The following is a 16,472-nucleotide window of genomic DNA, read 5'->3' as shown; positions in this document are numbered from 1 at the left end:
TCAATTATCTTAAAAAATGAAAAAGTTAGGATGAAATAAAGTTGACACCCCATGCCACTCAATAGATTTGTGACCAACCAAAACCAAATCACTAAGAATAAAGTAAATGAATTAATATACTTCCACTTAAACGTTGCGAATACCTTTGTTAACCCCGTGAATTATGACCACACTGTATATTTCTACAGTGGAATCAATATCAACATTGACAATCGGTATTTAACTTCCCTGTTTTTCTATGACACCATGATGACGAGTGTGAATACCTTCGAGCCAATATAGTGTTAAAAGTAAGTAAAACGATCCTCCAATGCTACAGACGACTGGTGAAGTATATCTCAGCGTTGTGTAACGTTTTTTTTCTGTTTATTTTTCTGTTGATTTGCGTTTAATCAATTATTTTTATTATTAGCCGGGCTTTAACTTTTTAAGGCGTACTTTCGTTTTTGAATAGGGACTGGTCTGTTGAAGCATGTTTCATGGTGTGCTGATTACATAAAGGAGAGGTCGCATGCATGTATATCATATGATTTTAAGCATCTCTTTAGGCGAAATGTTGTCATATCAATTAATATGCATTAAAATCTTCGTATTATTTTTAACACAATCGATGAAACATACACAAACAAATGCTAGTGTTTCTAAGGTTTATTCCTATATTTTGATTAGAACTCATACTCCAGCAATGCTGTAGATTGACTGTCAAGCTTATGTCTTACCCGGGGTGGGGGTGGTGGGGGCATAGGTGCTTGTTTCTGTCTATGTTGGGGAAATACTATCAAACGGGTCAACTATCAATGTCCAAGTAGAAGGCACTGATAGTTGACCCCAGTTTTATAGTATTTCCCCCAATAGACAGAAACAAGCGCCTGTTGGGGGTGGGGGGGGTTCTGGTCTCTAAATTGACGGGTGTTGTGATAGTTAAATTTTCATAGATATACATACCTTAATTATGTGGACAAATGGGTAAAAAATACAAACCCTTTGCCAGAGAAACATTCCAGTGATGCATACATAGCATGTAGATTATCAATTGGATTTCTAGTTTTGCAATAGAACATCAAATATACAAATATTTTATTTAGCTCTAACACAGTTACAATAAGTGGTTTTGGCCAATATTAAAATTACGTGAATTGAACATGTGTTATAATATCTTATTTTCTTTTTTTCATCAAATTTATGTCGTTACAGATATTCTTGTGAAAATATCCCATTCTAGCAAGATTCTGTAATTTAAAAAGATAATTGTTCACACCAAAGAAACTTGTATCATGCAAACAACTTTTCTGGCAAAATATTGTAAATAATACTCTACAAAAATTACACAGGTTTTAATCTTCCATTCACTTGGTTATATGGAAATATTAGTATTATTATCAATTTTTTTTAAATACGATTTAAGTAACTATGTGGCACCCTCTTTACCAATGTGTAATAACTGTATTTATTGATATCAATAAATGATTTAGTAACATGTTGATAAATATTTGGTTAGATGTTTTGAAATAAATTGTTTAATTATTGTTATTAATAGTTATTTATGACCATGTGAATAAATGTGTCATATTTACTGGTATCAATAAATGATGATTCTTATCCCTTCCAAGACAAGGAGATAAATTATATACACCATTTCGAACATTCAGCTGTAAACCTGTTTTGTCAGGATAAAACACTGTAGTTCTGTTACTCCTTAAATTCCCTTTATTAGGAACTTATATCTACAATTTACAACACACGTTGATCAAGATGCTTGTGATAAAGCTCAAGTTATCACCAGTCTTAGTCCAAATAATCATGCCATCTTGGGAGGCAAAATTTCATATTAAGGTGCCTGAAGCAAGCTGGACTAACTTAATTTTTTTTGTAATGCTTATGCTAATGCTATTTTCAAAGAGTAATCAAGGGAACCAAGGTTATAGCAGTAATCAAAAGAATGTAATTCAGGGACAAAGACCAGAAATGGAAAACAGACATACACAACAAAGAACATAAAGTAACTAAAATCATACATACAAAGTAACAAAAGCAAATGAGCAACTCAGATTCCACTAAAATCTGGGAGCATGGACCAGGTGCACCGGTAGGGTAAGCGTCCTCTAAACTATCTTTTAAAGAGAACATATTAGTCTTTTGAATTGGTAATTGTGACTGTTCTGATTATATATCATTGTCTGAAATCAAAAGGGAGCAGATAAGTTTTATTCCTCTTTGTCAGGTGTCTTATACACACAATATTAATGAATAAAACAGTGGCAGATTTAATTTGGGGGATTTTAGGGGTTGCAAGCCACCTGATTTGTTGGAAAATTTTGTTAAGTTGAGTAGAATTTTGGAAAAAATGAGCAAATAAGTGTCTAGACCCCCCTTCAAAATATCTGGATCAGCCCCTGCAAGAGCATATAGCAAAAGAAGTCAAGTTCTTTAGTCCTGTTCAAATGAATTTTAACCTTAAACTTGTAACAACAGAAATAGTTTTAATTCAAATCTATAGCACTATATGATATATCCAGTGATAAAATTTAAGGGTAGATACTTGCTAAATGCAATTTAGAATTTTGCTATTAGAAATTATATTCATTCTCCCTCATACACAGAAATACTGAAGTAAGCTTTTCCAACCACTATGGAAATTTACATTGCACTTCAAGGGGAGATAACTTTGCAAATATAGTGTTTGTCAATTCTCTGTTCTATTTCGTAAAGTGCATGTAAAGCATGATACTATGATCTATTTGCTCCTTTTTTTAAGTATTATGCATATATTTATATATTTAACATTTTGGGTCATTTTTAATTAAGAAATTGCTTATTGACTGCCTTTTCTATTTGAAAACAAAAATGTAAAATTTGATATTGTTCATGCAAACTATTTATCAACAGTTTTACTTCGTTAAAGGAATATTTAATCACAAAATGTAGCATTTTTACTACATCATATTCACTTTAACTTCATTATTTTGAAAAATTAACAGACAACATACTATTTGCTACTAAATCTAGGTTGTTCTTCGATGAAATATATGAAAATTCTTTTTACATTATAGATGATCCTCCTATTAATGCTTAAATGTCTTATATCCTTACATTTTATTTATCAGATGAAGCATACTTATAAATTTGTATCAATTCAGTCATTTGTACATTAACATAATATGTGATTTACACAACATTGTATTTCAGGTACAAAACAGTGGACTGTGTATTCATCAGGACTTAAAATGGCTTGTGCAGAAGTAGTATCAGAGTCATTGCTTGTTGCTGCTATAGATTTTGGCACAACATTTTCTGGGTATGCATTTCAGACACTGGCCAATAATAAAGAGGACCCTTTAAAAATTCATGGTTTTTCATGGACTACTGGATCAAATGCAGGACTGTCCCTGAAAACTCCAACCTGTGTTTTATTTGATCCATCAAAGAACTTTCATTCGTTTGGAATAGAGGCAGAGGATAAATACACAGAACTAGCATCAGAGGAGGATCATAAAAACTGGTTCTACTTCCGGCGTTTTAAGATGCAACTCTACAAGAAAGATGTAATTTTCTCTTTATATTAATCATTCTAAAAGCATATATGGAGAATTTGTCTTCGCATAAATATATCATTAATACCCAAAACAAAAATCATATGCAATATTAAAAGCATTAAAATTCAAGAAGATGAATAGAAATGTCTTCACACTGGTAAACAAAAATACTCATGCTGTTACTTCCTATTCAACATACTATGTTAACAAATACAAAAATTCTAAGGAGAAAAATATATTTTTTTTAAACTTAAATTCTGCGGTGATTACAACAGTGGCTGTTTTTTTTTAAATCAAACTGGAGTCTACCAAGCAGCTATTCTCTTTTTTAAATATTCAGGAGACTGGTATTCCACGTGATTTGATGTTAGAAGATGACCAAGGAGGTAAACTGCCTGCCATGAAAGTGATATCAGAGAGTATAGATTACCTCAGAAAACACATGAAGAAGGAGCTTGAAAAAACTGGTCAGGTGATCAGACCCACAGAGATCACATGGGTGTTGACTGTTCCCGCCATTTGGAGTGATGCTGCTAAGCAGTTCATGAGGGAGGCAGCGGTAAAGGTAAGCTTACTGAGCTTGCTTGTATCTAAAGATTCCAAATCTTTCACTGTGATGATTTTATGAGGTGATCAAACAGTGATGTATTTAAAATAAAACTGGATGTATCACTTCCAAATATTTTGAACCATTCATGATGCTATTTATTATAATGCTATATATTCATTATCATGCAAATCTTTGTTTATATTTACATAATCCCTATAAAACAAACTCTTCCATGAAATGGAATGAAGGTCTAATACTAGGGTCAAGCATATATAGAATAAGATCATTTATACAAATGATTGATATTGTTAATTAAGACATAGATAAAGGATGGTAAAGAAAAATTATAAACGTAAATTTCTGAGTTTGTTAGTGTAAACATAATTTGATCATAAAGGCTTGGCATAGGAGCTTATGTTGTATTGTTTTAAAATATCAATGTTAAATAAAGATTTTGTATATATCTGTATTTGTATGACTGGATCATATAATAATTTGATCATAAAGGCCAGTCCTTATTGAACCATAAAGGCTAGTCCTAATTTGATCATAAAGGCCAGTCCTAATTGAATCATAAAAGCTAGTCCTAATGTGATCATATAATAATTTGATAATAAAGGCCAGTCCTAATTGAATTATAAAGGCTAGTCCTAATTTGATCATATAATAATTTGATCATAAAGGCTAGTCCCAAGTTGATTATAAAAGCTAGTCCTAACTTGCTCATATAATAATTTGATCATGAAGGCCAGTCCTAATTGAATCATAAAGGCTAGTCCTAATTGAATCATAAAGGCTTGTCCTAATTTGATCATAAAGGCTAGTCCCAAGTTGATTATAAAAGCTAGTCCTAATTTGATCATATAATAATTTGATCATAAAGGCTAGTCCTAATTGAATCATAAAGGCTAGTCCTGATTTGATCATGAAGGCTAGTCCTAATTTGATCATAAAGGCCAGTCCTAATTGAATCATAAAGGCTAGTCCTGATTTGATCATGAAGGCTAGTCCTAACTTGCTAATATAATAATTTGATCATAAAGGCTAGTCCTCATCATAATCTGTATTTCCTGGTTACAGAGATTTGCATTCAATAAACATTGTATAAGTATACAACATACAAGATAAATACATTCAAAACATGATCATACACAAAAAAAAAAATATATATATATATGTATAATACATGCAGATCTCAGTATTTTTCATTTTTATTTTAGGGTGGCATACCTAACAGTCAGTTAATGTTAGCCCTGGAACCGGAAGCAGCTTCTATATATTGTAAACATATTCCTAGTGAACGAATGGTTGCTGGTGGAAAGTCACAGTTAAATGCTTTCTCCCCAGGAACAAGATATCTTATTTTGGATGCTGGAGGTAAACAAATAATGGTTAGAAGTCAATAGGTTACTTGTTTGCCATGAGATATTTTATGAATAAATATTGTAAATATGATCTTAGAATACAGCAAAATGTACATGTCTAGTAATTTGTATGTTAAACTTTTCAGAAATGTTAAGCTAATAAGGACTTTTACCTTTTAGATATCCATAACAAACTTCAATTTGTAATGTCAGATATAGAAATTGTCCCAATTTTAGCCAGTTGAGTACATAAAATGTTTTTTTTAGAGGAAAATATGCATTCATTTAGTATAATGTTTTAGTGTTATAATGTATAATACATTTTATCTTGTTTTCTGTGGTTTGTTTTATTCAAAGTGTCCCATAGCCATTATTGGCTGGCATCTTTTAGGATAACTATGTTCTTTTATTAATGTGTAATATGTGATGTAAAGGGTGGTGACACTTTAATTAAATTTCATTTGTTTGTTGTTGATAATTGTACAATGATTAGAGTTTTTGTTTTATTGGTAATTGTTTGTTGTCATTTACAGCTTGGATGTATATGTATGCAAGAACTGTGTGAATAAACATTTGTGTAATTATGGGAAATACAGTATTTTTTACATGAACACAGAAATCTCATAATATCTTTCCATTACAGGAGGTACTATTGACATCACTGTTCAGGAAGTCCAGTTCGATGGGTCAATCAAGCAGCTATATATGGCTAATGGTGGCGATTGGGGAGGTACCAAGGTTGACCAGTCGTTTGAGGAGTTCATGCAGCAGACTCTGGGGCGAAGTACCCTTAACCGTTTTCGTGAAGATGACAAAGGTGGTCATCTAGATTTATTACGAGAATTTGAGATTAAGAAGCGTTCGATAAAGCCAGATTCGACAGGAAAGGTTACCTTCAAAGTTCCAGTAACTTTAAAAGATGCATTTGAACATGAAAATCCAGGAAAAGATTTGAAAGATGCGATAAATAGTTCGTCAAAACGCGTGACGTGGGTCGGTGACAAATTGAGAATGGAACCAGACTCTGCAAGGGAATTATTTGATAGTCCTTGTGGACATATCATAGACCACTTGCAGGAAATATTTAGTAACCCAGAAGTAAGGGGTACTAACATAATTCTCATGGTCGGTGGTTTCTCTGACTCGCCAATGTTGCGGGATGCAGTCGAGAGAGCCTTTCCTGGAATGACCATTATAATTCCTGATGAAGCAGGATTAGCCGTGTTAAAAGGTGCGGTGCTGTTTGGTTTTGATCCTAGAATTATTTCTACTCGAATCTGTAAGGCTACTTATGGTGTGAAAACGAACTCCCCTTTCCAAGAGGACGTCGATCCGCAAGATAAAATGGTGATCGAGGATGGCGATATGTTATGTAGGGACCGATTCGACAAACATGTCGAAATCGGCCAACCGGCCGGCATTGATGAAGAATTCGGAGAACAAATTTATGTACCAGTCCGACCGGACCAAACTAGCATGAAGATAGAAATATGGACCTCTATACATGCAAACCCGCGATACACAACTGATCCCGGGTGTCGATATCACGGCGAACTTACCGTCCAAATGCCGGATACATCGGGTGGCAAAAGCCGAAAAGTCGGCGTTAAAATGATTTTTGGAAAAACTGAACTACAGGTACATGCTGTAAACAAACGGAGCGGAGCACTTGAGAAGGCTGAGTTTGACTTTTTGAAACCATCAAATCGCTGAGGTCATTTATTTCAAATGTTCACATTTTTATGTACTCCATTATTCCATAAGACCTTTAACAATTCGGCGCTAAAGAACGCTTTAAAGGATGGCCTTCATACAAGTGGTTGTTGATTCTGTTGTTGGTATTAAATTAAATAATTTGTATTTCTGAGTATCTATACATGTACCAACTAGTATCGCACTGAGACTTAGTTTATTAAAGACTACGAATCTTCTTTTCTTTGTTGTAGTTTCAGTAGACATACGTGCGTATGTTCTGAAAAAAAAATAAGTAGAGAATTTTTTCAATAGTCCCTAAACTCGAAAGTCCAAGCAATCAGATTGCTTCAAAACGAAGATTTGGGAAGCATTTCAATATATAGTAACTGTGCATTACCAATCTTCTTGTGCTACTAACAGATTTTTTAGATCATGATCATATAACTTGCGTTGTATTGACAATTGGTAACCTACTATGTTTATTTTGGAGAGCTGTGTACAGTGCTATGTTTTGTATTTCATGACATCATCTTATTGGTTCAACAAGGTATACTAATTACAATCGTTCAATATATAAAAGTAATTGAAATATTCCGGAAACTAATGCCCAATATAGCCTTGAAATTTACTGCTGCAATCACTTTAGTCAAATGAAATATGTGGTTGTAAGCTCAAGTGATTACATTGCCATAGTTCAGCATCATGTTTGTCTCGTAATATCAATACCCAATACCGACTGCCTCGAAAAAATAAGATTCTAAACCGTCTGCGAAGGCTGAGCCAATTTTGAAAGTGTAGGCAAACTGCTTTGCGAGGCTTAAAAACACTCGAAAGCGCGGGAAACAGAAGTTAATATGGGCTTCATCCGCTTTTGAAGACAAGGTCGGAACTTTTGTTTTCACATAATGTGAAAGTTGATGTCAAAACATACGTGCTTACGAGCTTAGAACAAAAGTAACGTAATTTTATGCAAATAACATCAAGACAACAAACAACAAGCATGAAAGTAACAGCAAATTGTTTTTGTTTTTGTTTTTTCAGACAATAACTCAAGAAGCATTATATTAATCTTTTAAATTATGTAATGTACCACAAGATGCCATAGCAGAAAGGAAGGCTGATATAGATTTTGGGGTTGTCACTTAAACCGTTCTGGAATAAGGAGGGCCAGCAAAAAAGCCTATTCATGATATCCCGACAATCACTTATAGGAATAAATGACATTTTGTGTTTTGATAGCAACTTTATCTCGGTTTATATCATGTGAGCCCACTATTATAAGTGAAAAGACCTCTTTGAAGTTGTAACAAAAGTTGCCGTACCACAACAGGAAGGCTAGATTTGATTTAGGGGATTGTAACCTGAACGATTTTGGAATTAGAAACAATCATTTTCATTATGTCTGAACAATAACTTGACTAAGTGAATTATTTACAAATCAAATATCTTTTATTCTTATTAAAATACACCGTAATTCCATATCAAGAAGACCACTATTTTAGGCAAATAATTCTGTTTTCAAAAAGGAAAACGGACACTTTGACAGGCGCTTTGACGCAGATCTATAGTAAGAGAGGTAAAACGTTAAAAGAACTAACCCTAACGTCAGAAATCTGACACAGGCTGAGGGTACAAATCTTGAAAACGAATGCTGAGTTGATTCATGAAGCTATCATGGATAATGTTGCTGCTCAAAATGCTGCTATTCTGAAATGTTCGAAACAGAATCACGGATACATCAGGATGATTTGGGAGTTGGGTCACTTTTTTGTTTGCAATATAAGTTTGTGTAGAAGTTTGCCAAACAATTGGCAAAAAGTGACTGGAATCTTTTCTTTTTTTTTGTCGGAATCACTGCCACCTTTTAGTCCTCAGCATGAGATGTGAAATCGGCTCTTTTAAGTGGTACTCCGCATCCCGCTTTATATTTGATGACTATCTCATACGGTTTTCCTTCCTAGCTAAATTCTAATGCAACAATTTCATAACAATGGTTTTCATTTGCTCTATCTATCGGAACCGATTCACAAATTATGCGTGTATGAATATTTCGTTAAGATGATTTGCATACAATGAAATGACTGACCTACTAATTGACAATGAAGATTATAACGAATTTGAAGAGTTTCTAAGTTAAGACTAGCGCGAGGACTTCATTCTGTATTATCAGCTTTCCTTTCATCTGTGACAATATCCTTTCAACATCTGCGTATGGAGTTTTCATATCACAACTCAAACGTTGTGCCAGAGCTTGCGGTTACTACGCAGACTTTTTGTACCGTGCTAGCCTTCTTACAGTTAGGACTCTGGAATATGGGTGCTGAATGATTGAAGTCATCACTACAGAAATTTTATGGTCATCATTATGAACTCGTGGATCGTTATAACAGTGTATCCATCTGTACCATGAAAAATAATTTGTCCAACGTGTCAAAGTTTTCCTTTTCTCTTTCGTCTACCTTTGGGCTTTACTTTTTATGAACAATATGGCAGGTGTTTCTAGAAAAGCACAGGACGCTTACCCTACCGGTACACCTGGTCCATTCTCCCATTTTTAGTGAATTTGCTCATTTACTTTTGTTTGTACGTGTTATTTTAGTGATTTTATGTTATTTGTTGTGTGTGCCTGTTTTCCTGTCTGGTCTAAATCCCTGGACTACATTCTTTTGATTACCGCTAGAATCTTGGATCCCTTGATTACTCTTTATGCAGTTTTTTTAATTGTCTTATGAATCTAAATATATATTACCTACTTTTGCATAACTTGTACAAAGCATATATCATACACATTTGTATATTTACTTAAAAGATGCTTATGGTAATTAATTACGGTAAACAATATTTACATGGAATTTAGTACAACTTAACAATAATTATCTCTATTTGCACAATGATATTTTGATTTTGATAATATACAAATGCATGTCTTGTAAAAAAACTAGCTTGATGATAATTGAAGAAGTGTTTCATAAAAAATACACCAGTATACACATGTACATTGTAAGTTTTTTTTTTCAAATGACTAAAAATGACTTACAAATACTGTTTGTAGCGTACTGCCATTGCATGCCATTGTCAGAATGATTAACAACGATTGCGAGTAGTGCAATCTCAATTTGAAAGTATAATGCATTGGTAGGAGTATTATTATTTTTTCTCTCTGATGAAAATTGTCTTTAACTTTGATAGTTTTCTGGATTTTAAAAATCAATGATTCATACCAATGAAAATATGGTATTTTACACCCTATGAACAACGCTGCCAAAATAAACTTGTTATAAAGTAAAGAAATACCGTATGCAATTAAATGGTTGATAAATATTACTCTCAATTCATGTATTGTAATGTCTGTTGTAACAATGCATTTTTTAGTGATTGAAGACATTAACAATTTAACTGGACATATTTAGATATAATTAATGCTTTGAACTGTTTAATTGATAATATTTTTATTCTATTTGGTAATACTCTATACGGACAGGTTGTGGGTATTCCAATGAAGACTAAATGTGCCCCTCTCATAGCCGATTCGTTTCTCTACTGTTATGAATCGCAGATCATGGCTTAACTTTTTAACAATACCTCAAAACATGATCTTTTGCATCTTTTTGAGTAATCAAGTGAACCAAGATTCTAGCGGAAATCAAAAGAATATAATCCAAGGAGAAAGACCATTTAATAACACTGTTTGATTTCTTGATGATATTTTGGCCGTAAATAATCCTTACTTCGAAAACTAGGTTCAACGTATTTACTTAAAAAAAAGTCTAACAATAATAATAATACTCGTACAACTTTTCTTGATTTAGAATTTACACCAGAAAATGGCAATCTTCATACTAAAATTAATGGAAAAAAAGAGATTATTTCGTTTATCCTATTATTGTTAGTTTCCTAGAAGGTGATATTCCTGAAGCACCATCCTGTTCCGCTTTGCTCGTATTTGTAATAAAGTGTTGAATTTTAATGAACGCATTAAATTCCTCACTGAAATGCTTAGACACCATGGGTATCAATATCGCAAACTTCTAGAATCAGTTACTAGTAAGTTTTTTTTTCCAGTTACAAACCTTTGTTATATAGTACTTGAAGGTTCTTAATTAAAAAGTGGAAATGCTTACCCAGATTATGATGGAAATTTAGTTCATAAAGCACATTCTATCAAATAATATCCGATGGGTTTATTTTACTCTTCTTAACAGATTTATTGGTACAGGATACGATTTTCAAATTATTTCTTTGAATCTTGTTTTCACAATTAGAGATATTCGACCCCTAATACATCCCTACGTAAAAAACTAAGGTATTTTTGAGTGTTGCACTACATCGAACCTAGTCTATCTAGTACTTGACTACTGCTCCAAATTGAGTCCTCTGGAACTGTAATGACCGATTATTTCTAATGCTGGTAGTTTTGATGGTGATATTCTTTTATATTTTCTGGGCTTTTAAGTGGATATCTCATTTTGTCTGTATGTTGTATGTTTAGGTATTCCATGGAGAGAATGAATTGGAGTGTATTATTGAGTGAATTTTATGGTGAGTTCGTATTTTTTACGGGGGACGATTAAGGTCGTATAAAACGAGTTTAACCCCAGCGCAGATTTCATGCACCTGTCCACAGTCAGCAGATATTGGTCATTAATGTGTCTTTGTGTCGTTGTATTGTTTGATTTTAAGAATTGTCATCATTCTGTTACCGTAGATTTTATCACTCTTGTTGGGCCTTACTTAAAGGAAGCCATTTTTTTCCCAAGGCTGGCTATGTTCTTGAACAAGCAGTGGAAAAGCGAAGGAAGATGCGTAAGTACATTCAACATGCAACTTTTTTTCCTGACCTGTTCCATGATTTGTATGGCAAAGAAGGAAAAAAATAAATGGTATGCATTGAAGACGAATGCATATTTTCAATATTAAAATGAGGCTTATCTATTTTTGATGATTGATACCGATAAATGTCAACCGTTTTTCTTGTCGTGGAACATCTGTTTCTGCTCTATTACCAAACCCCATTCGGTTTGGCTTACAACTATCACCAAGAGCTACCTCAAGAATTATTTTCACACACACACACACACACACACACACACACACACACACACACACACACACACATGCAATTAAGCTCACTTACTCGCTTTGTCGATATTCAACAATGCAGTTGTTAGATCTGTAAGGTTTTTTTTTCTTACACCGAGAAATTAAGGGAACTAAGATTATAACTAGAAAAAGAAAATACACATACACAACAGAGAATAAGAAATAACCAAATCAACACGCCCATAGAAACAAAAAGTAAATGATCATTCCGGACTCCACTAAAAACGGGAGCATGGACCATGTGCACTGTTAGGGTAACCGGACCCCGCCTTTCTAGAAACAACGACCGAGTTGCTTATAAATGTCACATCTGGAGTAGACAGAGGAGGAAAGAATAATTATGACATGGTGCAGATGGATACAACATAACGATCAAACTTACAAGAGAACCAATTAAAAGAGTAATAATTATATAGTTATTTTAACAAATTAATGGGAACTTGTCTTATTACAGTTAACGTTGTACCTTCAAATTGTTCTCAACATAAAAATATGTTGTTTTACACAGTTTGATTAACATAACTGTATCAAATGGTGAAACTTATTTTTAACAAGATGTAGCTTGAAGTGTCACATGAACATAAACTTACTGAATAAATATTTTTGTTCTATCTCAAAACTAGAGGAGGAAAACCATCAGTTATCAGATTTCGAAAGTAAGACAAATAGCTGTATTTAAAATATTAGAATCGATGAAAACGAAATCGTTGATATATTAAAGATTTTAAAACCCAACAAAGCATCGGGACCAGGTATTGTTAGTCATAGGATGCTCCAGCTTTGTCCAGAAAAAGTTGCTATCCCCTTAAAAAAAATTTTAATAAATCAATCCAACAATGCAAATACCCAACTAGCTGGAAGATGGCAAACGTTACTGCTTTATTCAAGAAAGGAGACCCCTCTTTGCCTTCAAACTATACACCAATATCGTTAATAAGTTGTGTTGGCAAAGTCATGCAAAGAATTATATTTAAACATGTATATAATCATCTATATAGTAATCAGCTAATTTATCAGTACTCAGTACCAATCTGGTTTTCTGCCAAAATACTCTACCGTGCATCAACTTCTTGATATACAGTAACATTTTAAATTGTCTTGAGAAAAAAGAAATTAACTGTTTTGTTTTTTGTGATTTTTCGAAAGCGTTTGATAAAGTTTGGCACAAAGGTTTATTAAAAAAGATTAAATCATATGGTATTTCAGGAGATTTATTTATTTGGTTTAAAAGTTACTTAGATGGTAGACGTCAAAAGGTAATGTTGAATACAGCATCCTCAGATGATTGCCAACTTTCAGCTGGTGTTCCACAGGGATCTGTACTTGGACCTCTTCTTTTTATTATACACATAAATGATATACCAGGTACCTTGACATCCTTGTGCAGACTTTTCGCAGACGGCACTTCCTTAAATTACTCAGATTCTGACAGTGAACAGATCCTCTCTGTAATCAGTCACGATCTGAGTGAATTGGATGAATGGTCCAAAAAGTGGCTGATGTCCTTTAATCCAGATAAAACCGAAATTTTGATATTCTCCAATTATGAAACTCCCAACTTCACGTTCTCCTTGAATGGAATAGACATTCCAATCAAAAACCAACATAAACATTTAGGAGTAACATTTAGCAGTAATGCCAAGTGGAACGATCATGTAGAAAATATTATAGCTAGTGTTAAAAAACATCTAAATATTCGTCGGAAGTTTAAGTATCAACTTACTAGAAACACTTTAGAGAAGTTATATTTAATATATATAAGACTTTTACTTGAATATGCACCTGAAGTTTGGGATAATTGTGGTGTATGTAATACCTCCAAATTAGAAAGACTTCAATTAGAAGCAGCGAGAATTGTCACGGGTTTACCTATTTTTACAAATATAGAAAAAAATATATCAAGAAGTTAATTGGGAACCACTAGATGTTAGACGCAAAAGAAGAAAGTTACAAATGATTTATTACATTGAACATAAAAATGCCCCATCTTATTTGCTTGACATAATACCACCCAAAGTACAATCCCTTACTAATTATCCCCTTAGAAACGGAGATGACATATTACAGCCATTTTGTAGATTATCTGTAACAAGCGAGTCTTTTTTCCCTGCTACTATTAAAGAATGGAATAAACTTGATGTATCCACTCGACAATTAGACACTATTTCCAAATTTAAAACAGAGTTAAAGAAGGATACACACAAACCACTAGTTCCTAATTATTATTCTATTGGTGAACGAAAACTGAATATTATTTTGACACAATTAAGATGTTCTGCTTCTTCTTTAAACCATGACTTATGTAGAGTCAATATCGTAAGTAGTTCTTTATATAGATGCGGAGATGTTGAGGATGCTCATCATTTCTTTTTTGACTGTCCCTTACACGAAAACACTCCAGTAATCCTTATGAATAACATTAGTTGGCTGCCCGATGATTTGCCATTTAATGTAAATCTTTTGACTCATGGAAATCCAAATTTAACTTATGATCAAAATGTTCGTTTAATAAAACATGTCCATAGATATATCAAAGAAACTAAAAGATTTTCTGCTGTTTGATGAAATTTGATGACATAATGATATGCTCATGTTTTCTTCACCATCACCACATTCCTCTCAACTCTCTTATTTTTTCTTTCCATTTCTCAAACTCTTCTCTTCTATGTCTTATTGTTCACTTTATTTTGTATCTAGTGTTTGAAAAATGTAATTGATGCATGCTCGGTTTGACAAAATATTGTACATTGCAATTGTATATGGGAGAGGACCTCGTAAGTATGTTTTACTTTTGTCCAATCCTTTTTGTTTATTACAAATAAAATATGTTTAAACTAAACATAAACTATATGCATGGATCATTACTCAATGTTTCAAGGTTTTGTAGATTCTGAAGATAAGAGATTAACTTAATCTAGCAATATCATAGATTTAAAAAAAACCCTTATATAAATGTACCGTTTGAGGTGACAGGAAACCTTAAATATATACACCGTACAATGCGGTAGATTTTAACGTAATATTGTAGATTATGCGATGAGGGATAACTACAATATCCACATGTAGATTTTAAGGTAAAGGGAGAAAGTAAAATGGATGTACTCTGAACTGAAAAAAAAGTATGAAAAAGAGAAAAGGAAATATTAACAGGATGAAGTCCGAATTGCCTGCTATGATCATCCTCTGTCAGAACGCTTTGATTGTTTTATGAATAATTGAACTTATTTAAACAGATCCGTGTTTAAATCATCAGATAAGGTGTCAGTTTCAAAAAGCAAAGTTTACATTATTTCTAGTAAATATCAGTATCATTCTTCAATTTTGCACGTGCCGCTAAATATAATGGGCATTCCAAACGGTAATGTATGACATCTTAGAACACCCAGCTGCAGGCACAACCTGGATCATTTACAAAATTAACATGGAATAGATCTGCATTCAGGGCACTACATCTATGTCGAAGTTTCGTGTGTAGAATGTTATATGGTCTACAACTTGTGAAATAATAAGAAGATAGGTTTAAATTTTGCAAATCGGTTTGCTTTTCTTTAATCTAAAAATGCTTGTACTATTGCGTATATTTGATTTCAGTTTGATTTATATTTATGGAGGCATATAACAGTGATGTATCATCAGCAAATAATCTGGACAGACTTGCGGTATTTTCGGCAATGTCATTAATTTACAATACGAAATATAGAGGTCCTAGCACTGACCCTTGAGGAACACCTCCTTTGATAGTACCTGTACCTGACAGAAAATTTCCTATCAATACCTTTTAGTTCCTGTTCGCAATACAATTTTCTATCCATTTTTGATAAACTTCCAGATACACTATATGTTTTTATCTTTTGAATTAAGCCTTTGTGCCAAACGCGGTCAAATACTTTCGAAATGACACAGAAAACAGTGCACATGATTTGTTTCTTTTCAAGATCTAGACTAATATTGTGATGAACTTAAATCAATTGATGAACTGTAGAGTGTCCATCCATAAATCCAGATTGGAACCGGTAAATTAGGGAATTACCTAACAGATCCGATGAAGCAGTGTAGCGAATAGAGTCGTCACATTCTGAGACGTTTGTTTAATATAAATTTGTTGTGACATGTATCATTATGATCCTCTATCCTACATAACAATACCTAAATGAGCTGTCCCGTACAACCATACATCGTATACTTACTTAGATTAACCCTACGAGGAGGAATGACCTGGCCAGCGAAAGC

At 33.2% G+C, this 16,472-nt stretch overlaps 1 protein-coding gene across 1 annotated transcript; it reads left to right on the top strand.

Moving 5' to 3' along the window:
• On the top strand, window positions 1-7,378 carry LOC148604218 (heat shock 70 kDa protein 12A-like). Its single transcript, XM_088551172.1, has 5 exons — window positions 1-290; window positions 3,187-3,542; window positions 3,874-4,098; window positions 5,304-5,460; window positions 6,091-7,378. Exons 2-5 carry the CDS (start codon window positions 3,225-3,227, stop codon window positions 7,158-7,160), a joined length of 1,770 nt encoding a protein of 589 aa, XP_088407298.1. The 5' UTR covers window positions 1-290; window positions 3,187-3,224; the 3' UTR covers window positions 7,161-7,378.
• The last annotated feature ends 9,094 nt before the right edge of the window (window positions 7,379-16,472 follow it).

The sequence above is a fragment of the Perna viridis genome, chromosome 10, assembly GCF_037379345.1.
Source record: "Perna viridis isolate PV_CMFRI_1.1 ecotype Kerala chromosome 10, ASM3737934v1, whole genome shotgun sequence".
In the NCBI taxonomy this organism is placed as follows: domain Eukaryota; kingdom Metazoa; phylum Mollusca; class Bivalvia; order Mytilida; family Mytilidae; genus Perna; species Perna viridis.
The sequence above is the reverse complement of the archived record's forward strand: the minus strand, read 5'-3'. Positions and strand labels throughout refer to the sequence as shown.